The sequence below is a fragment of the Benincasa hispida genome, chromosome 10 (genome assembly GCF_009727055.1).
Source record: "Benincasa hispida cultivar B227 chromosome 10, ASM972705v1, whole genome shotgun sequence".
Lineage (NCBI taxonomy): Eukaryota > Viridiplantae > Streptophyta > Magnoliopsida > Cucurbitales > Cucurbitaceae > Benincasa > Benincasa hispida.
In genome coordinates this window covers 22,761,073-22,788,206 of record NC_052358.1, presented here as the reverse complement: position 1 = coordinate 22,788,206, position 27,134 = coordinate 22,761,073, and the positions used below count along the sequence as shown (strand labels likewise).

General features: G+C 35.6%; 1 protein-coding gene across 2 annotated transcripts; it reads left to right on the top strand.

The window, feature by feature from the left end:
* Positions 1–458: 458 nt before the first annotated feature.
* LOC120088809 (two-component response regulator ARR18-like) lies at positions 459–7,124 on the top strand. 2 transcript variants are annotated; one of them, XM_039046247.1, is made up of 8 exons: positions 459–795; positions 910–949; positions 1,474–1,774; positions 2,557–2,633; positions 2,773–2,809; positions 4,165–4,312; positions 5,351–5,816; positions 6,765–7,124. In XM_039046247.1, exons 3-8 carry the CDS (start codon positions 1,516–1,518, stop codon positions 6,972–6,974), a joined length of 1,197 nt encoding a protein of 398 aa, XP_038902175.1. In that variant the 5' UTR covers positions 459–795; positions 910–949; positions 1,474–1,515; the 3' UTR covers positions 6,975–7,124. The 2 variants fall into 2 exon arrangements, with proteins under 2 accessions (XP_038902175.1, XP_038902174.1); XM_039046246.1 differs by lacking the exon at positions 910–949.
* Positions 7,125–27,134: the final 20,010 nt, after the last annotated feature.

Below are 27,134 nucleotides of genomic sequence, written 5' to 3'. Positions count from 1 at the left end.
CTATCCTTGGCATTGGATGAACTATGAAGTGTTAGCATAAAACAAAAGATTTTATTTTTAATTAAAAAAATAAAAGTTAAAAAACCATCATAGGATAATCCTCAATGTAATTAATAAGAGAGACAATAATTAAGGTTAAACTTAAAAACAGATGGGGAAATATAGCCCTACCAAGTTTTGCAGTTGCATAGGTCAACTATATATTAAACTTCATCACGAGACAAACAGAAAAAAGAAAAGTAAAAAAATAAAAAAATAAAGACAAGCTGTCAAAGAAGAGAACAATCCAAGTAATTTTTTATTTTTTTTTTAAAGGCACATAAGAGATCACATGATTTTTGACAGTAGAAAGACCAATTCATCTTAAATATTTATTCATTTTTCTGAAATTAATTANATAGAAGAAGTTGATATTGACAAAGACTCCAAATTTGCAAAAATATAAAAACTAATTTATAATCAATTTGGCCCATCCGACCATTGTCTTCCTCTGAGCCTTTTGTCCTCAAATTTATTTATTTATTTCTTTATTAAAATCAGCTACCTAAGAATATTTATATACATATACTCTTTAAGCTTCAACATTCATCCAATAATTTTTTTTTCATACAAAATATATAATTGTTTCGAAGCTCATAACTTTACTTGCAAAACCTTATTTTTCTTTCTTCTCTCTCTCTCTTAGCTCTCTCTAAGAAGATGATTCAAAAGCCAAAGAAATAATTGGAATAAAGCTTCATTTTTCTTGTTGGATAGATCCATGTAAAGGGTCTCTCAATCTATATCGATCTGCTGGTGGGTTTTTCTTTAATTTTCAATCTCTTTTAGTTTTTCTTTCTCTCTTCACGATCTTCAATTTCATCTCGATTTCTTGGTTTAATTTTCTTTTCTTTGTCGGTGGATCCTTAGATGTACAAATCTTTTGAGAAATTAAGATAATTTTTGCTGGGTAAGTTGCAAAATTCGAATTCCCCTCTTCTTTTTGTAATTATAATGAATTTTAGGTTATATTTGCTTAAAAGGTTTTAAGTAAGCTTCTAAATCATGATATAATATGCAGTTTTACTTCAGTAAGTTTGTTTCTGTTATTTTATTTTATTTTATTTTTGGTAGTTTCATTGACCCAAAATCAGTAGTAACAATTTAATTAATTAGCTTATACAATATGTTATGATCAGGGAAGAGAAGATGCTTTTTAGTAATTAAATTAACAAACAGCTATTTAATGTCCATAATAAAACAACAATGCTTCTAGGGTTTCATGTCTTTGTAGAATTCCAATGCCCTAAGAGCTTAGTTTATAAAATATTTAAGCATAAATAATTATAATGACCAAGCAATTGCTACCCCAGTAAATATAATTTTATAAATAATTATGGGTTATATTCCATTTCCCCAATATATATATGTATATTTATATACATTGATTAATAATTAGTTAAAAAGCACAATTTTCCAATTTTGATATTTCAGGAATAAATAGAGAAAGGGAGAGAGAAAGAAGGAATAATAAAGATGATAAATGGGTTTGATTTGAACGAAGAAGCGAAAGGCATTGATGAAGGATCTGGAGAAGAGAACTCGAATAACTCGAACTCGAACTCGAGCAGCAACAATGGAATGGAGGAAGAAGAGAAAGAAGAAGAGGAAGAGGAACCGAGAAGAAGTGGAAGTGTTAGAAAATATTCAAGGTCTAAAATGCCAAGGCTTCGTTGGACTCCTGATCTTCATCTTGCCTTTGTAAATGCTGTTGAAAGACTTGGAGGACAAGAAAGTAAGCATATCTAACATTTTCTATTCTCTCCATCTCCATCTCCATCTCCTACTCCCTTGTTTTTTCGTCGGTTGGGTCGTTGCTTTTCCTCACTTACAACAAATGTGGGGATGATAATTTAAATGTCTAACATTATAAGAAGAAATAGATACGTTAACTATTAAGATATGTTTAATTACACTGATAATGTGAAAGTTTAGTGGATTCGCGTATGCATCAAATATGGTAAAAATAAAATATCTGCTTCATAATAACCGTAACTACACTGAATATAATTTCTATATACATATTTATATATATATTTTATTCTACATTCAATAGGGCAAAACTAGCATTATGGCAGACTTTGTTGTGTTTTCGTCTACATTGGAAATATATAGGGAGTACATTGAGTTAGTTTTACTCATCTCATTGCCAGTTGATTGACATAGGACCCTATGTTTATCCAATATGGGTATCAAAGCCTACAAGCAAGTACAATATATTTGGTAAAAAAAAGAAAATAGAAAGATTTGATCGAAGAACGATAAACCCAAAAAGCCACCATATAAAGGAGACATATTGAGTTTTCCAAATCGGAAAGATGAAAGATCTCACAATCTTTATAGCATGCATGATCAAGTTATTATTCTTATATTGTGAATCAATTTTGAAATGAAACTTATATTTATGAATCGTTTTTTCAAATAAATTTGTTTGGTCAAAGTGTAAGGTAAAAAGATTATGTTTTTGTATAAATATATAATTTGTATTGATTTGGTGAAATTGAATTGAATTTGAAGGGGCAACACCAAAGTTGTTACTTCAGTTGATGAATGTAAGAGGGCTCAGCATTGCTCATGTAAAGAGCCATTTGCAGGTAACTTCCCCCATGCATTTTTCTTTTCTTTCTTTTTCTAGAGTATAAATTAAAACATATATATATATATATATATTTAAAATTTCTATTTTTTGGGATTCTGATTAAAAAATGAAATGTTGGGTTTTTGTGAATGTAGATGTATCGAAGTAAGAAGCTGGATGAGTCTGGACAAGGTAGGGTTTCTAATTCAATAACTAGCTATCCCTTTTTATTTATTTATTTATTTTAGTTTTAAAAAAAGTATAACTAGCTAGGCCTTGATTCTCTAGGTTTTCGTGGTTTATATATATATATATATCCTTTTTCTATTTCTTATATCACTTACACGACTTGTTTAAATAATTTTCTTCTTTTAAAATTAAATTTACTGAACACATATGATCCAATAACTATTTTTTACATGATATTTTTTTATTGATAAGACAACATGTATTTGCTTTTATAAAAAAATTATTAAAAGTTTATGAGCTTTTTAATATGAATAATAATGAAGTTGATGTATTTAATGACATGAGTTAAATTATAAATTTAATTAATTAACTTATAAGATTGCGTCTAGAAGATTGTCTCTAAACTTCAAATAGATCAATGATTTATTTAGCATAAAAATGAAATGATGAGGATATAAATTATTTTATGTACTATTAGATTTTAAAAATTTTAAGGACCACAAACTTAAAAATTTATGTACTAAAATTGTAGTTTAATCTTTTTAAAATTACTTTTACATATTTCAAATTAGAACTTTTAAAAATAGTTTTCAAAGATTTTTTTTAAAAAAATTATTTTGAAAATAGCTTTGGAGAGTAAGTCTCTTTATTTATTTATTATTATTATTATTATTATGGATGATTGAATCTTTAACCATAAGATTATTAGAACAAGCTTTATGTTAATTGAACTATGTTCATGTTAGTCCAATTTTTTTTTTTAATTTCTTAAGAAAGGGATTTTTTAATCTTTATATTATCATATTCTCCTATTCATTCTCCTTTTGGTTCATTATTTTTCCCTCTAAAAAAAATTTGATCTAATTTCATTTTTATAAATTTTAAGCATATTCGTTTCAGAAGACTTTTTTGTTATTTTTTCCATGATAGAAATATTACAAAGCCTATTTTGTTAGATCAAAGGAAATGAGATATCCTTAGTTTATCTGAAAACATATTTTTAATAATATTCATATATATATATACATACATATATGCATACATAAAGTTTTAAAATCATACAACTACCAAAAATGCTAATTGCACATTATACACAAATCTACACGTTGTATACAAACATAATCCCTCATCATTTAGAAATAGAAAAAGGAAAGAATACATATAAGAATAACTTATCGGTATGAAATTTTTTAAGTAAAGTTTATAAAATAAAACCATATGAGAGTGTGACCGTAATCGTAAAAATACTCTTGACGTGCCGAAAAATTAAAAGAAAAAAATAAAAAAAATTACAACTTTGTGTTTAATTTGAAAGGGATAGATGGAGGCTTACAAAGAGAGTTAATTATAATTTGCAGTTTTATCTCAGACAATGTTTGGAAGAAATCACATTGTGCAAATGTACCAGAGATTGAACCATGGACACTTCAGAGGGCACAATAGTAATTTCCTCTCACACATTACAAAGCCTTACCACCTCAGACCACCTTCTAACTCTTCTTCAAGGTAATTAATTCATTCCAACCCCACAAATATACTCTCATATCTTACTGCTAAATTTATAGTGTATATATAAACCATTTGTTTGAATATCATACATATCACAAACATAGGATGTCTATTCTATTTTGCTACCCCTTACAAAAAAAGACACATTTTTTAGTATAAATTAATTTGACCATTAATTTGACTTTAAATAAAGAAATAATGTCAATTAACGTTGAGCTATAGATCATTTGTTTACCTTTAAGGAAAGTAATACAAGATTGTCAATGTGTAGCAACAAACAATTAATTTAAATGTTGATGTTGAAAAAAATGTAAAAGAAAAAAAACGGAAACATGATCAACTTATACTGCTAAGCTTTTGAGGATTGTATATCTATTAAAACTCCAAACTAATAATTATTGTTTGAATTTAAACCATTAGTTTTCAATTTAGACCCTTGTCGTGATACCGTTTTATACGACATAATTTTCACATGTGTATAAACTTTTTTAAATGCAGAAATCAACGAATATTAGAGGAAAAAAATGCTGAAATTAAATCGATATATAGATATATAGTAATAGAATTTCATCAATATCAGTAATTCTTGATCATCTTCCCCGTATTCTTCCATTTTTCTTTACTTATTTAAGATTTACGTGAAAACTTGCTATTTTTGAAGAGATTTTTGAGAAACTAATGAATAATCTTAGTTTGTGATCATTTGAGTTTATTTTAAATGAAACCAATTAAAATGGTTATAATCACTGATAGAGTGTCTAAATTGATTCTCCTACTCAATTTTAAAGTACAATCCTTTAGAATTTATCAATACATACATACATACATACATATGGCCTACATATATACATGACGACGAACCTTTTCCTACTATATATTTTTAGAATGTTGACTATATATATGTTGGTCATATGAATATAGTAGATATATAGATGAAAAAGAAAATATACAGTTCTATGATTGCAACAAGGAAAAACCCTAAAGATGATGTATGAATGAACTCTCTGATCTCTTTAATTAATTCTTTGATGTTAGGTTTGGAGATGAGTGGGAAGCAATAGATCATCATAATCCATTGGGAATTAGGGGATGTTCTAATGTATGGAGCAAAGATGATCATAATTCAAACATAATAATGGATGATCCCTTTCAAACTACTTCTCATATATATGAAGTTGCTAATGCAATTTCAAGATCAACCACACCCATAAGGCCAAGCCGATTCCTTGAGGATAAGAAATGGCCTCCCCATCACTTAATTACTACACAACATTTTCGTATCAATAATATTAATAATAATCCCCAAAAACATTATTTTCGACCTAATATACTTAACATCCAACAACAACAACAGTCTAATTCTCTATGGAACCCTAAACTTACAAGCTTCAATCATCATGATCATCTTCATCCTTCTCCAACCACTTCATCTTCTCCATTGTTCAAGCTCAGTCGATCCAGCTTCGAGCCTGATTGTCTCGTTCAACGTCCCTCGACTCAGGTAAGTTTGTTTGTTTGTTTTTCTTTTTTTTGTCTTTTTAAAGTTAGGATTTATATTTTAGGATGTGTTTGGAATGACTTTTAATTTAACGAAAAGAAGAACTTTTTTTTTGAATGGAGACTAGTTTTTATGTTTAGGAAAAAAAAAAGGTTGAATTGTAAAATTGATTTTTAGTAGTTCGGGGAAGTTAGAATTTAGTCCATGCGGTTTTAAAAGTTAAAATTGAGTTTTTATGGTTTGATAAAACCTCATAAATAGTCTCTATGGTTTCATAAACCTTTCATAAATAGTTCCTAGAATAAATTTTAGAAGTTGTGAACTCACTTCTTGTTTAGTAAAGGAGTTTGTGGGCTCATGACAAAAAAAAAAAAAAAAAAATCAATTTTATGCTTTATTAACGTCTTATATCGTGACCCTCATGACTTTACATCTCTTCATACTTCACAACTTCACTCCTTGACCTAAATACTCTAAATCACTTACAAATATGAAAAATTTGAGTGTGAGAACTAGTTTCAACATGACAAAATTCTTTCAAACACATCTTTGGAAAAAAAAAAAAAAAGAATTTAGTACTTTTAACGAGTTATATATAAATATATTTAATCACCACATACTTTTCAAAAGTCATTCTAAACACATCTTTTGTAACATTAATTTGTCGATAAAATTTAGTGTAATTGTTTTAAATGGTAAATCTGTTGAAAATATTATTGTCTATTAGTGATAGACTGTTATAGGCTAAGATAGGCATCTATCTATCGATATATCTATTTATCAATAGGCAATAGACCACGATAGACATCTATCAAACTCTAATAGATGTCTATCGTGCTCTATTCCGATCTATTATCAATAGATAGTGATATTTTGTTGTATTTATGAATAAGATGATTTATTTTTCTTTATTTGGAAATAGTTCTAACATTTATTGTTTGAAAATTGCAGTTAGAGTTGAGTTTAAGGAATAATAGCTTGGTGGAAAATGGTGGTGGGATAATGGTGGTGAATAATAATAATAATGAGAAAGAAGAAGATGAATGCAGGAGAGAAATTGATACAGTACTTTCTCTTTCTCTTTCTACCTCTTCATCAAGACAACAACAGCAACATCAAGAAGAGGAATGTAGACAAACAAATATTTGTTCAAAGGTTTGAAAATTAAATAATGGGCTGAGTACTTAAGGATCTATCTCATCCATGCAAAATTAAATTACATTATTAAGCTAAGGGCCATAGGAGAGTGAGATCTTGTAAGTACTTGTCTCAATAATTTTTTTTTCTTAATGGAAAATATTTATTTACATTAATATTTCTTAGTTTTCCCTTGACTAAGTTTTTCCCCTTATTGTTTGAAAATGCATTTTATATAATAATAATAACAAAATTAAGATCTAATGTTAGGATGAGAAAATTTTTAGTACCGCATGAGAGTATATATTTCATTTGTTCACACCAAAAATTTATATTCATAAATATTAGTGGACTTTATTAATATAAGTGGATCTCACCTTATTTTTTAAAGTGACATGGCATTGAGGGAGTATGAAAAAAAAAATTATCTCGTTTTAGAATGTGACATGTGTGTTAATTGCTGGTTTAAATCCCATTTTAATTTAAGATTACCTCATTAAGACTTTTGAAATTTTAAAAAGTATCAGTGAACTCTCTAAGTTTACTTTGTATTTAGGATAAATGCCAAAAACCACTCCTAAAGTAGAGTGGTAATTGCAATTACACCCTTAAACTTTCAATTTTATATAAGTATTAAATGGGGTCAAATTGGACCTTCAAACTTACAAAGTTTTATAAATTGTAACATTTGTTTAAGTTTGAAGGTTCAATTTTTATCATTCGTGGGTCCAATTTTTACAATTATTATAAGCTCGAGGGTACAATTTTAACACTTGTAGAAGTTTAGGGGCCCAAATTTTATAATTAATAGTTTGAAGGTGTAAAAGCAACTACCATTATACTTTAGGGGTAGTTTTCGTAATTTTTCTTTATATTTATTTTGGTCCTGTATTCCTCAAGTGTTCATTTTATCTTGCTTTATCAAAGTACAAATAAAATTCAATTAACTTTTAGATTTTTTGATAGGTTAGACTTATTAGAAACAAAATAATCGAAAGTTCTATATTTATTAGGGATTTTAAATAATTTATTAGACACAGAATTGTAAGTGTTGAAAGAGAAATTTTGGACCAATAAAAAATTGCCATGTCATTCACTAAATTAATGACGAAATTCCAAATCATCAAATTTGGGACCAATTAGAAGTCGACATGTGTTCCAAATTAAAGTTGAAGGCAAATTCCGATGATGCCACGTGTTTACATCATGACCATTGAATCAGATAAAATTAATTTGGTCTAGTTTGATATTATTATTTGGGTTAAAGTCCAACTAAGCCCAAAAATAGCTGAATTTGACCCAAATGTCAAATCAGGCCCAAATCCAACTAATTGGGCTCAAGGGCCAGAACCATAGATCAACTAAACTCAAGTCCACGAAATACACCTGAGAATTCTGTAAATAGAGAAGCTCTCTTCATTTGTAGGGGTTAACAATTTTACATTCTAGAAGAGCCTAGAGAGAATTCTCCCAACAATCAGAAGACTCATAGACTCCTGAAGTTGCACACTCCTTGAAGACACAAGTCTCCTGAAGATACAAAGACTTTTCTAAAACTTCGACTTCAAGAACGTCACGCGCTCTGCTTCTTCAAGTCAAGCGTACGCATTCAACTGAGAGAGAATCAAAGGATCAAGTACTAGAGATCAAACCACATCGCATCAAATCAACATCAACACAAGTTCAACTCCACGAAACAAGTTTTCTCTAGAAACTTCGTGCGAACGAATTGGCACGTCCAATAAGACATCTCTACCTCTCATCTCTCTTTCATCATCTAAATCAATAAATCAACAAATGACACCAAAGAAAGCCGCATCCAAAGCTACCGTCGCAAGTGATGCTTACACGGGACATGTCACTCGCAACCATTCAAAAGAGATCATGCAGAAACAAGAATAAGGTTCTGTCCTCACAAAGAAAAGCTGGGAAAAACTGGCTAAATCTCCTAAATGCGGGATCTTCGTTAGAGAAAAATCCTTATTCGACACCTATACTCCTGCTTCTGATCAATTAGAGAAAGAATCACACTTTGATGTAGTGTCTGTCATGATGGCTGACGTAACAACTGAGTCAGCCATGATAGAGATGGAGAGGAAAATAGATCTCCTAATGAAAGCTGTAGAAGAGCGAGATTATGAAATTTCTGCTTTAAGAGAACAGATGCAAGCTCATGAAACTGCTAAGTCGAGTTAAACTTCTGCTGTCAAAGTCAATGACAAAGGGAAAACTGTGTTACAGGAAAACCAATTGCAACAATCTACCTCTGTTGCCTCCTTGTCGGTTCAACAGCTGCAGGATATGATTACAAACTCCATAAGGGCTCAGTATAGAGGTCCATCGTAAACTTCTTTTATGTACTTTAAGTCGTACACCAAGAGAATCGACAACATGAGAATGCCTGCTAGGTACCAACCTCCAAAGTTTCAGTAATTTGATGGAAAAGGCAATCCGAAATAACATGTTACTCATTTCATCGAAACCTATGGAAATGTAGGAACTGTAGGAGACCAGCTAGTCAAGCAGTTCACTCATACCTTAAAAGGAAATGCCTTTGATTGGTATACTGATCTAGAGCCGGAAGCGATTGACAGCTAGGAACAGTTGGAAATAGAGTTCTTTAACCACTTTTATAGCATTAGGCATATCGTTAGCATAATGGAGTTGACAAGCACCAAGTAGTGAAAGGGAGAGTTGATTATCGACTACGTCAACCGATGGAGAGCTCTAAGTTTGGATTGCAAAGATAGACTCACTGAATTATCTGCAGTGGAGATGTGCACCCAAAGCATGCATTGGGAGTTTCTCTACATCCTACAAGGAATTAAACGTCATACATTTGAGGAGTTAGCGACATGCGCTCATGACATGGAGCTGAGCATCACCAACAGAGGAACTAAAGATTTCCTAGTCCTTAAAGGGAGAAAACACAAGAATGAAACTAAGAGCATTAAAAAGATCATGAATAGTGTCACCAAAGATTCTATGGTCATTCATGCAATCTTGCTGGAATTTTTCTCCAAAGGAAAAGAAACAAAATTTGAAAGAAAACATAATAAGGGCGAGAAGCGTCGCCTAACTCCTAAAAAAAGACAGGAAAAGGTTTATCCATTCCCTAACTCTGATGTTGCAGACATGTTGGAGCAACTATTAGAGAAAAAACTCATTTAATTGCTAGAATGCAAGCGACCAGAGCAGTTAGGAAAAATAGATGATCCTGACTACTGCAAATATCACTGGGTTGTTAGCCACCTAGTTGAGAAATGTTTCATGCTAAAGGAGCTAATTCTAAAGTTGACTCGTGAAAAGAAGATTGAGCTGGATATTGATGAAGTAGCACGGACAAATCATGTTGTAGTAGAGCTTGATGAAGTAGCTCAAACAAATCACACTGCAGTAGCGAAGATTTCAAGTGTTCCAATGCCGTCCGCATCTTATGATCAAAGAGAAAGCCTGATCCAGTTTGGAACCTTCGAGCCTATAGTTGTTCGGTTTCAACAAGAGATTCAAACCATATACTACCAAAAGAAAGATGATTCTGTTGAAGATAACGACAAAGGGTGGATCCTTGTGACTCGTTGAAAGAGAGGAAAGTTGAATTCCACCTAAAAGAAGTTGCGCTTCTATCAAAATTACAGAAGAGGAAGTAAGGCCAAGAGATAGAAAAGAAAAAAGAGGACATGGAAGCCTAAGCATGCTAAGGAAGAAGACGGGGACTTCCTTCAATGTCGATGACCAGTGACTTTGGCAGAATTATTCCCAAGGAGCTTCCTCGATAATCAGCTAGAGGAAGTGTTAAAAGTTATTGCATGTCATGCTGTCAGCACAGTGGAAGTCGACAACAATCATGTAATTGTTGAAGAAGTCGGTGACTCAAAAGAAACTAAGCAAAGAGCTTCTGTCTTCGATTGTATCAAACCTTCAACTATTCGATCTTTGGTCTTCCAAAGATTAAGTAGGGCCACAATAGAAGAAGGAAACCAACGTCCAACGTCTACTTCCACTCGAACTTTAGCTTTAAAAAATTAAGTATCTCCATATAAAAGAAAGATTGACTTCAACATTTGCTTTTGATCGTCTCAAGATGACAAACGATCAACATAAAAGGAAGATGAAAACCTTGAAGGCAAGGCCATTCCATGAAGAAAATAACGACAAAATGATTCACAGTCGTGCCCCTTCACACATGAGGAGGAAATTTTCTGTTGATATAAATACTTAAGGTTCCTTAATAATGAAGCCAAAACTCATCATATTGACAAATCCTACAAATGAATATGATGATTAAAGCATTGATGAAATAAGAGCTTCTGATGTTTAAATGTAGAAGCTCCTCATCACAAGAGCCTAAATTGCATGTTGCTCCTGACCTGCATGAGTTTAAAAGGTGAACGACCCAAAAAAAAAAAAAAAAAAATCTTACGAACTACGTTATGACTTGATCCCTATTTATTATAAAGGGTACATAGGCAGCTTGAAGGAAACTTTAAGTTCAGTCCAAACAAAAAAAATTCTTTTCGAACTACGTTATGACTTGATCCTATTTATCATAAAGGGTACATAAGCAGCTTGAAGGAAACTTTAAGTTCAGTCCAAAAAAAAAAAAAAAAAAAAACTCTCAGCGAACTACGTTATGACTTAATCCCTATTTATCATAAAGGGTACATAGGCAGCTTGAAGGAAACTTTAAGTTAAGTCCAAACAAAAAAATCTCTCTATGTACTAAGTCATGACTTGATCCATTTCTTCAAGGTTATGTAGGCAACTTCAAAAAATTTAAGTCCAGTCCATAAAAAGGGTGCAATAATCGCCCTACATGTGATGCTACACAACAAATTGAAGATGTTCATCCCTACTGAGGGCAACGCAACAAATTAAAGATGTATGTTGTCTGCATGATGCTACCCAGGTTGGATGTGTACAATAAGGTTCTCGCTAGAAAATTCAATCATCTTATCACTCACTTAAATAAATAAGCAGTGTTGGATGTTGCTTACTTCAAGTTTGAAGCATCACTCTTCTATAGATTGACTCTTCATCTTCAACTGTAGGTGTTCTTCAAGATCAAGTTTAGAAGTTTTGCCAATGCTTCTTTAAATTTAGGTTCAGTGGCTTTGCTAATGCTTCTTCAAATTTAAGTTCGAAATATTTGTCAATGCTTCATCAAATTTAATCTCAAATATTTCTTTGATGCTCCTTCATCTTCAAATTTAGAGGCTTTGTCGATGTTCCTCAATCTTCAAATTCAAAGGCTTTGTTGATGCCCCTCCAACTTCAAGTTCAGAGACTTCGACAATGCTCCTCCATCTTTACGTTCAGAGGCTTTGTTGATGCTCCTTCATCTTCAAGGTCAGAGGTTTCGTCGATGCTCCTCCATCATCAAGTTCAAAAGCTTTGTCGATGCCTCTCCATCTTCAAGTTTAGAGGCTTCGTTGATGCTCTTCCATCTTCAAGTTTAGAGGTTTTGTCGATGCTTCTCCATCTTCAAGTTTAGAGGCATTGAGGCTTTATCGATGCCCTTTGATAATGGGCAGAAATGCACGTTATCATAGTGCTAAATTCTTAAACAATGCTGGCTTGCATTGATAAAACATGTTAAATTGCGTCCAAAAAGCATCAAATTCATAATATTGCGGTCGCATGCGTTCATCGCGTAGGAACAGTTGATTTTAGTATTTTTGTGCAGAAAATGCGTTGCCGAAAGGCGGAAATTGCGATCATAGGAAATCATTGGTCGAGTGCAGCATTACCGCAAGGCTTTACGGTGATTGTGTTCGCAACATTTGCTCAAGAAGGATTGTCGTAACCTGGTTAACGTAACTTGGTGGGCGCATTTGGGTGAAAGGCATAATTAATCACGATGGGATAGAAAGCTGATGGCAGTCGAATCCGAATTAAGTTGATAGTCGCTAACGATAACAAGTACATTCAACTTTTCGGTGACAAATATTCGGCGCATTAGTCAGGGAATTAAAGCCGTCTCATCTGTGCAATCATGAGAGAGAAGCCGCCTTTCACCCTGGAAGTCCTATAAATACCAAAGGCATCCTTCAGAAAAGGGGTTCACCTATTCACGAATTTGAGAGCTTAGCTCGTCTTTGTCCATAGTGTTTCCTTTTTATTTTAAGGCGGAGCACGAGAAGAGTAAAGACGCCAGAGATCGCTCAGGGCAACTCGAGAGAGAACCTTGAGGTGTAGAAGTAGAGAGTGAGCCGACTCTCGCGAGAGCGAGATTATGTTTTGAACACGAGTAGAAAAACAGTGTAAAAGCCTGGGCAGCAAGAGATTGATACCAGACTCTTTATTCTATACTTGCATTGTTTTTTTGTACTTCATCTTTATATTTATATAATGGAAGTTCTTATTCTACATTTGTTCACTCTCTTAGCACGCATGAGTAGCTAAACTAGTCGAATAGGTTGAGAAGAACTAAGTTAACATGACCTAGGAAGTTCATTGCTCACGATTATCTTGTGTTATGCTGTGCCAAATACCCCTTTAGAGCTACTCGAGAGAGAGTTTGAAGAAATAACCTAAGACTCGAGAGAGCTAGGTTAGAATCTAGACTCGAGAGAGCAAGATTAGAACTACATAAACAAGAGATAGGGACTTAGAGATAAGCTCTGTTTGTCAACTTGCATCGCATGCATCCTAGAGATGGGAATGATATTATGTGGTCGCCTTATTTGTGTGTGTGTCATTTTGTCATCGCATAAATAAGAATAGAGGCTTATGTGTAGGTCCTATAGACTTAGCGCATATATCGCATGCGTTCTAGCCTTAGAAGCCGTGGCATTCGTACCGAGAGGTGGTTTACTGTTGTATACATGTTGTATGATCGCATAGCATGAACGCATCCTAGGAAGTGTTAGCCGAAACTTTTCTCATCCCGTTCACCGCATACTCATCGCATCTTCCATTTAATCAACTCTTTTCAAACTCCATCGCATTTATTTATTTTTCATCATCGCAATCAACAACAAACCCACAATTAATTGAGTTACCGATTACCGCAAAGTTTTCATAAAAATTACCATCGCAATCTGTTTTTCCAAGTCCCTGAGTTCGACCTTGGACTTACCAGAAAACTCAGTGGAGTTTACACTTGGATTCCGTTGAGGAAACTTGAGTGCTCAACACAATTTCATCATCGCATATCATCATTAATTTCATTTCATAAAATCAAGCATTAGCTGACATAGTCAACTATCTGGTATGCAGACAATTTTCGGAAGATTATATCTACCACCAATAGAGGAAGCTCAAACATGAATGCAAATATTATTACTGGGATGAGCCAAATCTGTATAAAAGAAGGGCAGACCAGATCCTGTGACTATGCGTACCAAATGCTGCTCAACAACGCATATTATTGCAATGCCACGACTCACTATATGGTGGGCACTTTGGAGGACAGCGCACCGCAGCCAAGGTTTTACAGAGTGGATTCTTTTGGCCAACATTGTTTAAGGATGCAACTGACTACGTAATGAAGTGTGATCGGTGCCAACGTATAGGTAACATTTCATGGAAACATGCAATGCTGATGAATACCATCCTGAAGTTTGAATTGTTTGACGTGTGGGGTATTGATTTCATGGGACCATTCCCTCCCTCGAATGGTAAACATTATATTTTATTAGCCGTCAACTATGTATCCAAGTGGGTAGAGGCAGTGGCGTGCGCTGCAAGCGATGCAACGGTAGTCTCTCAATTCCTGAAGAAGAACATTTTCACTCATTTTGGCACCCCACGTGCCATAATAAGTGATGAGAGGTCTCACTTTGTCAATCATACTGTTAAGGAGCTGCTGCGCAAATACAACATTCTCCACAAAGTGGCCACCGCATACCATCCTCTTATACACATCTAGATGTGTATAAGAGACAGCCGCATACCATCCGCAGACGAATGGTCAGGCCGAGGTGTCCAATCGGGAGATTAAACTGATACTCGAGAAGGTAGTAAGGCCTTCGCGAAAAAATTAGGCAACAAAGCTCGACGATGCGTTGTGGGCATATCAGACTGCATTTAAAACACCCATAGGTATGTCCCCATATGCGTTGGTATTTGGTAAGGCATGCCATTTGCCTCTGAAGCTGGAATACAAGGCAATGTGGGCGGTGAAGAAACTGAATTTTGATTTGAAGAAAGCAGGAGAAGTGCGAAAAATGTAACTGGTCGAGCTAGAAGAATGGATGATTAACGCATATGAGAATGCAAAGATTTACAAAGAGCGCACCAAGCACTGGCACGAAAAATGCATATGCGATAAGAACCTCCAAGTCGGGCAGAGGGTCTTACTATTCAACTCACGTCTACGGCTCTTCCCAGGAAAATATAAACTCACGTTGGTCCGGACCATTCGTAATTACACAGGTATTCCTGCATGGCATGGTTGGATGATCAAATGATGACAGAATCAACATATTCAAAGTTAATGGGCAGCGAGTAAAGGCATATCATGGAGAAGGCTGGCATCGCCAAGTCGACTCCGTGGAACTAAGGAACTTTGAATAAAGAAGGAGGTAGGTGGTCCCTGCGTTATCAGACGATCGAAATCCATCAGGGACGCAAGTTTTGGGAATCATGGAATCTTCAATTCTTCTCTACTACTCAGAATTTTCAATTCACTATATCTTTTCAGTCTTTATCTATTCTTACTCTTATTATTATTTTTTTAAAATTTGCGGTAAATGAATGTTGTTTTGTTTAAACTTATTTGACCCTCTCTCTGTTTTTCTTGCAACGATCGAGGCCTTGGATTGCGGAGATGTTACATGAAGAAGCAACTTATCTTATTCCGTCAACGCAATCCAAAGAAGATAGATCGCTGCAAAGAAGGATGCATCAATAAACAATGCGGGCGACAACGCAAATTTGGGGATTGTATTCTTCCTTATCTTTATTTCAAATTTTGCACTATCGCATCGCATTTTAGTTTTAAAAGTTTTATCACTGCATCCTCTTTGATTACCGCAATCATTTGACATGGATAAATTTAGTAAGTTACCGCATGTTGTCTCTTTGCCAATTATGATTTCAATGATGAAAAACATGCTTCTATTTATTTCGTATATACTAGAGTCAACTTAACTTTACGATAGTCACCTCAGAAATATTTCTAGAAGTTAGGGTTTGCTAGCTTTCTTTCAAACTCTCTTTACAAAGCATTTTAAGAACATCGCATGACTTATTTCAATCTTTTGGCAATGAGGACATTGCCGCATTTTAATTTTGGGGGTGAGGTATTTTGAGGTATTTATTTTCGACCTTGCTATTTTGAATTTTTTTTTTTGAGAATAACAACTCCACTGTCAATGTAATGGGAAACCCATGTTGATAAGAGTTAAGTTGTGAAGGGCATTTACCCGTAGTTGGATGTTCGCATGACACACGTGGAGGCAAGCCAAAACGAAAGTAAGTTATTAGGATAAACGTATAAATAAATGACCATAACTTCGCTGCCAAGTAGGTATGAGTTTAGTCTGAGGAAGAGCGCATTACTCGTAGTTGGATGTCCGCATGACACACGTGGGGGCAGGCCAAAATGAAGGCAAGGCATTTGGATCAGCGCAAGGTCAGAAAAAAAATAACAATGTCAAGAAATATGCAAGGATAAAATCATTTGACACCCCGGTGGAAAAATTTTCTTTTTGAAATAAATCATGCGATGTCTCGGAAGTTAGTAAAGTCTTTTTGAAAGTTAAGCTTGTGGTCCCTAGGTCTTAGAAATATTTTAAGAGGAGACTTGAACAAGACTTAAGGAAATTTTGGTATATAGGATTTGAATGAAGTATCCTTCAGAAATCTAGGAAAAGAACATTGCGGTTGACTTGCTAAAGGAAATCTTTAGCATATGCTTGAGGACAAGCATTGTTTAAATTTGGGGGTGTGATAATGGGCAAAAATGCACGTTATCATAGTGCTAAGTTCTTAAACAATGCTGGCTTGTGTTGATAAAACATGTTAAATTGAGTCCAAAAAGCATCAAATTCATAATATTGCGGTCGCATGCGTTCATCGCATAGGAACAGTTGATTTTTGTATTTTTGTGCAGAAAATGCGTTGACACAAGGCGAAAATTGCGATCATAGGAAATCATTGGTCGAGCGCAGCATTACCGCAAGGCTTTGCGATGATTGTGTTCACAACATTTGCTCAAGAAGGATTGCCGCAACCTGGTCAGCGCATCTTGGTGTGCGCATCTGGGTGAAAGGAATAATTAATCACGATGGGACAGAAAGCTGATGGCAGTCGAATCCGAATTAAGTTGACAACCACTAACGATAATAAGTACATTCAACTTTTCGGTGACAAATATTCGGCGCATCAGTCAGGGAATTAAAGCCGTCCCATCTGTGCAATCATGAGAGAGAAGCCACCTTTCACCTTGGAAGTCCTATAAATACTAAAGGCATCCTTTAGAAAAGCAGTTCACCTGTTCACGAATTTGAAAGCTCAGCTCGTCTTTGTCCATAGTTTTTTCCTTTTTATTTTAAGGCGGAGCACGAGAAGAGTAAAGACGCCGGAGATTGCCTAGGGCAACTCGAGAGAGAACCTTGAGGCCTAGAAGCAGAGAGTGGGCCGACTCTCGCAAGAGCGAGATTATCTTTTGAATGCGAGTAGAAAAACATAAAAGCCTAGGTAGCAAGAGATTGCTACTAGGCTCTTTATTCTATATTTTCATTGTTATTTTGTACTTCATCTTTATATTTATATAGTGGAAGTTCTTATTCTATATCTTTTCACTCTCTTAGCACGCATGAGTAGCTAAACTAGTCGAATAGGTTGAGAAGAACTAAGCTAACATGACCTAGGAAGTTCATTGCTCGCGATTATCTTGTGTTATGCTGTGCCAAATACCCCTTTAGAGTTACTCGAGAGAGAGTCTGAAGAAATAACCGAAGACTCGAGAGAGCTAGGTTAGAATCTAGACTCGAGAGAGCAAGATTAGAACTGCATAAACAAGATATAGGGACTTAGAGATAAGCTATGTTTGTCAACCTGCATCGCATGCATCCTAGAGATGGGAATGATATTATGTGGTCGCCTTATTTGTGTGTGTGTCATTTTGTCATCGCATAAATAAGAATAGAGGCTTCTGTGTAGGTCCTATAGACTTATCGCATATATCGCATGCATTCTAGCCTTAGAAGTCGTGGCATTCACACCGAAAAGTGGTTTACTGTTGTATGCATGTTGCATGATCGCATAGCATGAACGCATTTTAGGAAGTGTTAGCCGAAACTTTTCTTAACCCATTCACCTCATACTCATTGCATCTTCCGTTTATTCAACTCTTTTCAAACTCCACCGCATTTGTTTATTTTTTCATTACCGCAAACAACAACCTGAACAACTATTGATTTATTTGGTTACCGCAAACTTTTCCTAAAAATTACCATCACAACCTGTTTTCACAAGTCCCTGAGTTTGACCCTGGACTTACCAGAAAACTCAGTGGAGTTTACACTTGGATTCCTCTGAGGAAACTTGAGTGCTCAACGCAATTTCACCATCGCATTTCATCCATATTTCCACATCATAAAATAACGCATTACCCCTCCAGCTTCAGGTTCAGAGACTTCATCAATGCTTCTCCATCTTCAAGTTCATAGGTTTCGTCGATGCTCCTCCATCTTCAAGTTCAAAGGCTTTGTCTATGCCCCTCCATATTCAAGTTCAGAGGCTTCGTTGATGCTCCTCCATCTTCAAGTTCAGAGGCTTCATCGATGCTCCTCCATCTTCAAATTTAGAGGTTTCATTGATGCTCCTCCATTTTCAAGTTCAAAGGCTTTGTCGATGCTCTTCCATCTTCAAGTTCAGAGGCTCTGCTAATGCTCTTCCATCTTTAAGTTTAGAGGCTTCGTCGATGCTTCTCCATCTTCAAGTTTAGAGGCTTCGTCAATGCTCTTCTATCTTCAAGTTTAGAGGNTTCCATCTTTAAGTTTAGAGGCTTCGTCGATGCTTCTCCATCTTCAAGTTTAGAGGCTTCGTCAATGCTCTTCTATCTTCAAGTTTAGAGGCTTCATCGATGCTCTTCCATCTTCAAATTCGGAGGCTTAACCACTTCCTCTTTGAATTCAGCTTCGCTTCTTCCCTAAAACGTAGGTGCAACTTTGCTTCCTCTTCAAAGTATTGGTGCAGCTTCCTTCCTTCTCCAAAATGTTAGTGTAACTTCGCTCCCTCTTCAAAGATGTTGGTGAAACTTTGCTCATTCTCTAAAATGTTGGTACAACTTTGCTTGCTCTCCAAAAATATTGGTGTGGTTATGCCTCATATGCGAGATCAAGTTTGGTCTACCTGGCTCTATGTTATTCGCGAGATCAACTCTAGTCTGCCTGGCTCCACCTCATACGAGAGATAAACTCTGGTCCGCTTGGCTCTACCTCGTCTCCGTAAATCAAGTTTGGTCCGCTTGGCTCCGCCTCATATGTGAGATCAAGTCTGGTCCTGGCTCCGCCTCATACGTTGGATTTGTTGGGGTTGACGTCCTAAATCTCGTAGGGTTCTGTAGTTTTTAAACACATGTATGAACAAACCTTTGTGATTTATAATATATGATATTTTATTCACTTAAGTCTATGAAATATGAGATATTTTAGTTGCATTAACCACAAACCAATAAACTAAGATTCATGGTTATCATTGTTGAAGGAACTCTTATCAAAGAGTATCTTTGAGCGGAAGCAAGATCGTTCCAAATTTATTGTGATAGAATAAACGCATTCACAATCAAACAGGCTAGTTATGCAATAACAACAAATTACAGGCATGCTTTGAACTTTAATAACAACATGAGAATAAGAAACATACTAGTTGAAGAACCCTTATTCGCCTTAAATCTCGTTCTCGCCAAAAGACCGCTCTTCTCACTCTCGCTGAGAACGTCCAAGCAATCGTCCACCAAATAATTTACCAACGGACGACCTCTTCATGGACATGGCAGTAGGGAAGACACCACCACTTGGAATCCTCGGTATTCTCGGTGTGAAAATCCAAGAGGTGTGGGCTCTGTTGGATTTGGTAGAGGGAAGGAGGAAGAGAACAATCGTATACCACGACCAAGCAAGTGGGTGAAGGCAGAAGTCTATCATATAGACGATGCTTGATCGTTTAGTAAAAGGGCCGCGATCGTATAGACGATCGTTTAGTAAGACGCTCTGGTGTGCGATCTTTTAAAAAGAGCTAGAAGATTGTGTAGCAAATCCTATGCGATCGTTTAGTAAACCGTGCACGTGTATACGATCGTTTAGAAACGTTGAGCTGTCATGTATGCTCTCAGTTTGCTATGCGATAGGCAGTATACACAAAATGTGAATGAATTTCTGATTCGTAGCAAAATGAAAACTATTTTCATTTTATCCTTCAGTTACGAAAATTGAATGCAACCTCCCACTATCATTCGGTTACAGAGAAAAAGTCGGGCAATAATTATCCTATAATTGTCAAAATTAAATAATAAATATAATCATATTATATTCATTAACTTATAGTTTAATATCACATCAAATGCAACATATGACCATAGTCTTTTCTCCTCTACTAGATATAAATCATATTTATATCCATTTTCCTCCAAAAAATGTATCTCATACATAATGTCAATCATATCATATATAATTGACCCTTTCAATTATATCATATATAATCAAACTCCCTCTAGTCAATTTGAAAACTTCAAACTGACCCAAAAACTGATTCTCAACTTGAATCCATTGAGCTACCAAGGGGACCTTATGGACCTATGGCTCGAAGCTCCAACAGTACGTGAATAGCTGACTAAAATCTTTAGCCACGAGATCCACCATTCGTTAACTGCCAGAAATTCCACTAAAGACCGATAGCTGCACTTTTCTCACCATAGATATATTTCTGTGTCCATTGGATATAACCAATCAATAGTACAATAACCCTTCACAGATGCTCGTAAGTACAGTTGGGTCAATTTACTGTTTTGCCCCCGTAGTTACATCTATCTCCTTAAGTACCACTGATCCCTTTAATGAACAATACAACACAGTCCTACTATGTGTGGACACCTCTCGGGCCATGATCAGGTGTGTGGGGCCACATCGTTCAAGCCCCGAAATTAGCCCTTAAAGGATCAATCTATCTACTTACCCCTGCTTTGGGAAAGGAGTGAATTCCATTTTGTGTAGCTGAGTTCCCAACTCCCAAATCAGACGAACAAAGTAGTAGGTTTGAGTCGGTGATTTGGCCACTCGCACCCATGCAAATCAAATGGTCGCTCTCAAAAGCAGGAGTTTCCAACTCACTCAGGATTGAGGTCATGTTACCTATGGTCATCCTCAGGTAGGACATGTTCCGTAAAACCAATTATGCTCATACAACCAGTTACCAACGTTCATCGGTTGTAATCCCCAGGTAGGAGGTGTTATGTAGACCGTCAACTTAAGTACCCCCAGCCTTAGACAAGATTATATACCAGTTGAGTTTGTAACTTGAGTTTGATATGTTTTAACTATTTAAAATAGACGGTCAACCTATGTGAGCATGCAACTGTTTTTTATGGATTTTAAATGTCTAACCCAATTTTATAACAACTTATAAAACTTTAGACATGCTAAACATCCATAACATACATAAAGACATTCAATATTTAATATAACACTTATATTAAATCAAGAAACCCTAACATGCATATTATATATTATAACAGATTATAACATACTTCAAATGCATGTAACATGCTTCCTATGGTAGGATTTAAAATCTAAATGACATACTATATGCACATATAAGATTTATTTAATTATAACATACCTCAAATGCATAAATAATTAAACACAGACTGATATGGTTTTTAGTTTTGGCATAAACAAGCAAATAGAAGCCTAACTATTACAAACAGCTTCAAAACCGTCTTTGAATTGCTCGAACCGCTCCGAACTGAATCCATGCATCTTGAACCGGACTGGATAAGTCTGAACCAAACCAGCAAAGTCTGAATCGGTCCAGCCAAAAACTCTTTGAGGCTGAACCGGATTGGACTTCGAGAAAACCGGTCGAATCGGCTGCTCTTGGTTCAAACTCAAAACCTCGCTAAAGCTGATTGTGTAGCAGTGAAAGAAATCGTCTAACACCATCGCCTTGTGTTGATAAAAGGTACACAATCGCTTAGTGTCTTCTATCTATCGCATAGTGCAATCGCTTAGCTCTCGAGGAGAACTACACGATCACTTAACACCATCGCCTAGCGCTTCATGTCATCGTTTAGTGTCTGCCGCAGCTAAACGATCGCTTAGTTCCATCGCGTAGAACATCATCGCGTCATTCAGCACCATAGCTACACGATCGTTTAGTTCCATTCCATAGAACTTGAACGTATCGCTTAGCGCTGCAGCTAGATGATTGCTTAGCACTATCGCTTAGCATTTCATAGCTAGACGATCGCTTAACGTTAGAGGTTAGCACTTCATCGCATCGCTTAGCTCGCGCCGCAGCTACACGATCGTGTAGTGCCATCGTATAGCACCTCCAACGCATCGTTTAGTTCCCACGTAAAAGCTAAATGATCACGTTGTGCTATCGTATAGCATATCAACGCATCGTCTAGCAACCCTAGGTACACGATCTCTTAGCATCCAACATCACAACGATCAACACCTATTGCTATACGATCGTCTAGCTTTTCTTCACATTATGTAATGCCTGGAACTAAACAATCGTTTAGCAACTGAACCTCAACAACGATTTTGAGCAGAAGCTGAAAAACTGGTACAGCAGCTTGACCATCTTCACTTGTTTCTTCAATTTTAACTTAATTTCAACTCTAATAACTCCAAATAACTTACAGACTATTAAGAACACATATAAGCTTATCAAACAAGAGCTAATTACAAATTTAATTAGAAATCAAAGAGAAATTAAATGCCAAAACTCAAAAAACCATATAAGTACATCGGTTTCATCTAACTCATATAAAACACCCACCACACCAAAATTAAACTGAATTGAATGCTTATATAATGTTTTGATGCCAATTGCAGGATTGTATCAGCAATAGCGGAAGCAACAAGGATCATTAAGCACTATAATTTATTAATTTTGGCAAAATATAAAGCATGCTTTTGCAGAAACAAGTGAATTTCATAACATACCTTTGTAGAACTTCTTCAAAGCTCGATCTTCAGCTGCAATCTTCTTCGAATCTTGTTGCAGACCACCTCAAGATCTTCCCACTATTCTAGGGTTGGCAAAATTCCCCACGGGACAGGGAATCCCCAGTTTGACCAGGGATGGGGTTAAACCGGGGAATTTTTTTGGGGCCCCGTCTGGAGGTACGGGGAGAGTATTCCTTGCGCCCCGACCCGACCCCGACCTCGTGACCCTGACCCCGATTAATCCCCAACCCTGATTTTATATATATATATTTTTAATATTTTATAAATATATATATTTATAAATATATAAAATAACTTATTTATATGTAGTGTTTTATAAATGTATAACTATAGACTTATAGTGTTGTAAGCCAAATATTGAATATATAAATTCTAAATTTAAGCCCCAAAAGTCAAGCCAAACTTAAAAAATTAAAAGAAAAAAAATGAAAAATCCCCGCGGGGATCTAATAGGGGATTCCCTTAGGGAAACGGGGAATGAGGCTCCGCGGGACCCATTTCCCCGATGGGGAATCACCATCCCCGTCCCTACCTTCAAATGGTGAGAGGAAGGGGGTGGGGAATGGGGGGGAATTTTCCCCCATGGGACCAGGGACGGGGGGATCTCTCCCTGCCCGGCTCGGCCCCGTTGCCAACCCTACACTATTCTCTTGGTGCTCTAGATTGAGTTATGGGACTCAAAACAAGCTTGAATAAAGGGATTATGGAGAAACGCTCACAACAATAATCTTGTTGAAGAACACTTTCTTCACCATGGATTTTTAGATAAAATTCTCTTGATTGCATGCCTCAAATTCTCTCCAATCTCTTCAATATATTGTAGACCATCATGCAAGGAAGAGAGCTACATGAGTTGCAGCTCATGCTTGGAGTCAATGAAGAAGAGGACATGGGTATTGTATGAGCATGAAAAAAAGATGGATAATGGAATATCTCAATATTCCATTTGTGCATTTCCAATTTTCCAATTTTATCTCAAAATCAAAAATTGAATTTTAAAATCTATTTTGATTTAAAAACTGAAAAATTTAATTTTTATAAAATTAATTTCATAAATTAATTTTTAAATAAAACTAATTAATTTAATATCAAGTATTAAATTAATTTTTACACATATCCATCTTCATATATTTAAATCATATTTAAATATAAATTCTCTTCTTCCGTTTAATTCTCAAATTAAACATGTAATTATATCTCATATAATTACTAATTCCTTTAATTCTAATTTGAACGTTTTAAATTAACTTATCACGCTACTCTAGAGCTAATCCATTACGAGCTAGTAAGGGGACCTCGCAGAACTACAGATCATGGGCTCCAACGATCCGAGATTAATTGGCTAAACTTATTAGACCAAATTAACCCTCTTTTGTTAACTAATGGGTCACTCCACTAAAGCCCATAGTTGTACTCCCCTTCACTGTAGATATATTATGTCCACATGATTTAACCATAATCAGGAAATCGACCATTCACAGGTTGTTCGTAATAACGGCTGGGTCAAATATATGTTTTATCCTCGAGATTACGTCTTATTCCTCAAGTTTCTACTAATCCTCTAATGAACAACTGGTTTGTGATCCAATCACTAAACCAAACTCTCTAAGCCCAGTGAGAGGGTGGGGTCCCTTGTTCAAAACCTGGATTCAGTACTTGAGAGAACAACCTTTCTTCTATCCCTTAAATCGGGTAGGCGTGAACTCATCTTGCTCCCTATGTCCTTAGCTGTATATTAGGTCTTACCCATGAAATGGGAGGCTTATTGAGCCAACCCTCACCTATTTAAATCTAAGGATAATCCCAAATAAAAAGAAGTTCATACTTAGCTCAGGATTAAGATTGAGTTACCTAGGTCATCTAAGCAAAATAGTTAGTCTTATACAGTTAACAACGTTATAAAGTAAGAGTGACTTATTTCTTAGTTCGATCTTATACAAACTCATTGCATAGGACGCCCCCATTCCTCATGTCATAGTATGTACGAATTAGGATCACATCGTATGTAGCACTTTACAACTCTTTGTAACAACTACAGAGTAGGCCACATCCAATAGTGTTACCAGAATAAGGTACCCAACTTTATTCATGTACTATAGATCATTTTGACTATTTACTCGAACCTGATCCACTCTTATGTCTCCACATAAAGTCCAAGTACTCATGTAATAGTCATGAGTCTTTTTTTATTGGATTTAGATTTCCATGTATACAATTTATAAAATGAATAATAACTTTATTAATTCTAGAAAATGTTTTTCATTTTACAAACAACGAGTTTTTAGGACATAAAACCCAACAGTACTCCCACTTGGACTAAAACTCCAGTGGGTCAATATATACAAATATATACAATGTTGAGTTTACATAGAGAGAATAAAATGTACAAATACAATAAACTAGGGCATTACAATACCCATAAATTCTCCTACTTACCCTAGTGATACAAAACTCGTAGACCTAGTCCTACTAGGTGACCGTCGAACTCTTTAGCCGAGAGGGCCTTTGTAAACGGATCAGCTAAGTTGTCTTGTGAAGCAATCTGGGTAACAGTTACGTCTCCCTTGTGTACAATCTCCCTGATGAGATGGTACTTTTGCTCGTGGTTCCTTTGAATTTGCAACTGCTCCCCTGTTGTCACAATAGAGAATGACAGGCAGGTGCATATTTGGAACTACTTCCAAATCCGCTAGGAACTTTCTGAGCCATACTGCTTCTTTTTCTCTTGACTTGCAGCTACATACTCAGCTTCCATAGTGGAGTTAGCAATACAACTCTGCTTGATGCTTCTCTATACAACTGCTCCTCCATTTAGAATGAATACTGACCCCAAAGTTGATTTTCTCGAATCAATATCGGTTTGAAAGTCAGAATCAGTGTATCCAATAAGGATCAGATCCTTAGCACCATACACGAGCATATAATCCCTCGTTCTTCGAAGATACCTGAGAATGTTCTTAACAACAGTCCAATGACCATATCCACGATTGGACTGAAATTTTGCTGACTATTCGTACGGCATAGCATATATCGGGATGAGTACACAACATTGCATACATTAAACTCCCTATTGCTGATGCATATGGAATTCGATTCATCTCCTCAACCCCTTGAGGTGTCTTAGGACTCTGTTCCTTAGACAGGTAAATTCCATGTCTGAAAGGTAATAATCCTATAATGACTCGACCCCCTAGGACTTAAGTTAGGCCGTTACTAAAATACATGCATGCATGGCATTTAAAACAACACTTCTTTATGTTGAAATAAATGCTGAATAGATAAGGAAGTTTAAAAGTTCTTTATTAAATGCAAACGTTAAAACATGAATATGGTACCCATAAATCATAAAGGTTAATAAATAAATATGAAAGAAAAAATTCTCACTAACAATTTTCAAACATCAAAACTAATATTAAGAGAAATATGAAAAGAAATTTAAATCTCATTATGTAGAAGCGTAAAAACTAGCTCTAGTGGCTCGATCACGAATTCCGCTTGTCCATCGCCGGTGCATCTCTACCTTTACCTAAAACAACAACATAAGAAAGAATGAATATAAAATACTCAGTAAGTAACCCCACTACTGGGGTCAGGCTGGGCATCTATGTCCTCTAGATACCCGCCTATGGAACATATACACATGAAACAAGAAGATGGCTGAGTCCTATCCTACTGTAGTTAAGCATGCCCCCACCTCTGGTGAACCCCGAAGGAGACAAAAACTGGTGAATCTTGAAGGAAACATAAACTGGTGAATCCTGAAGGAAACACGAATTGGTGAATCCCGAAGGAAACACAAACTGGTGAATGCCAAAGGAAACACAAACTGGTGAATCCCGAAGGAAACATAAACTGGTGAATCCCAAAGGAAACACAAACTGGTGAATCCAGAAGGAAACAAAAACTGGTGAATCCTGAAGGAAACACAAACTGGTGAGTACCGAAGGAAACACAAACTCGTGAATCCCGAAGGAAACACAAAGTCTAATGGGCATCTAACTAATCAGTAAGGATAGTCACACGGTCTCAACAT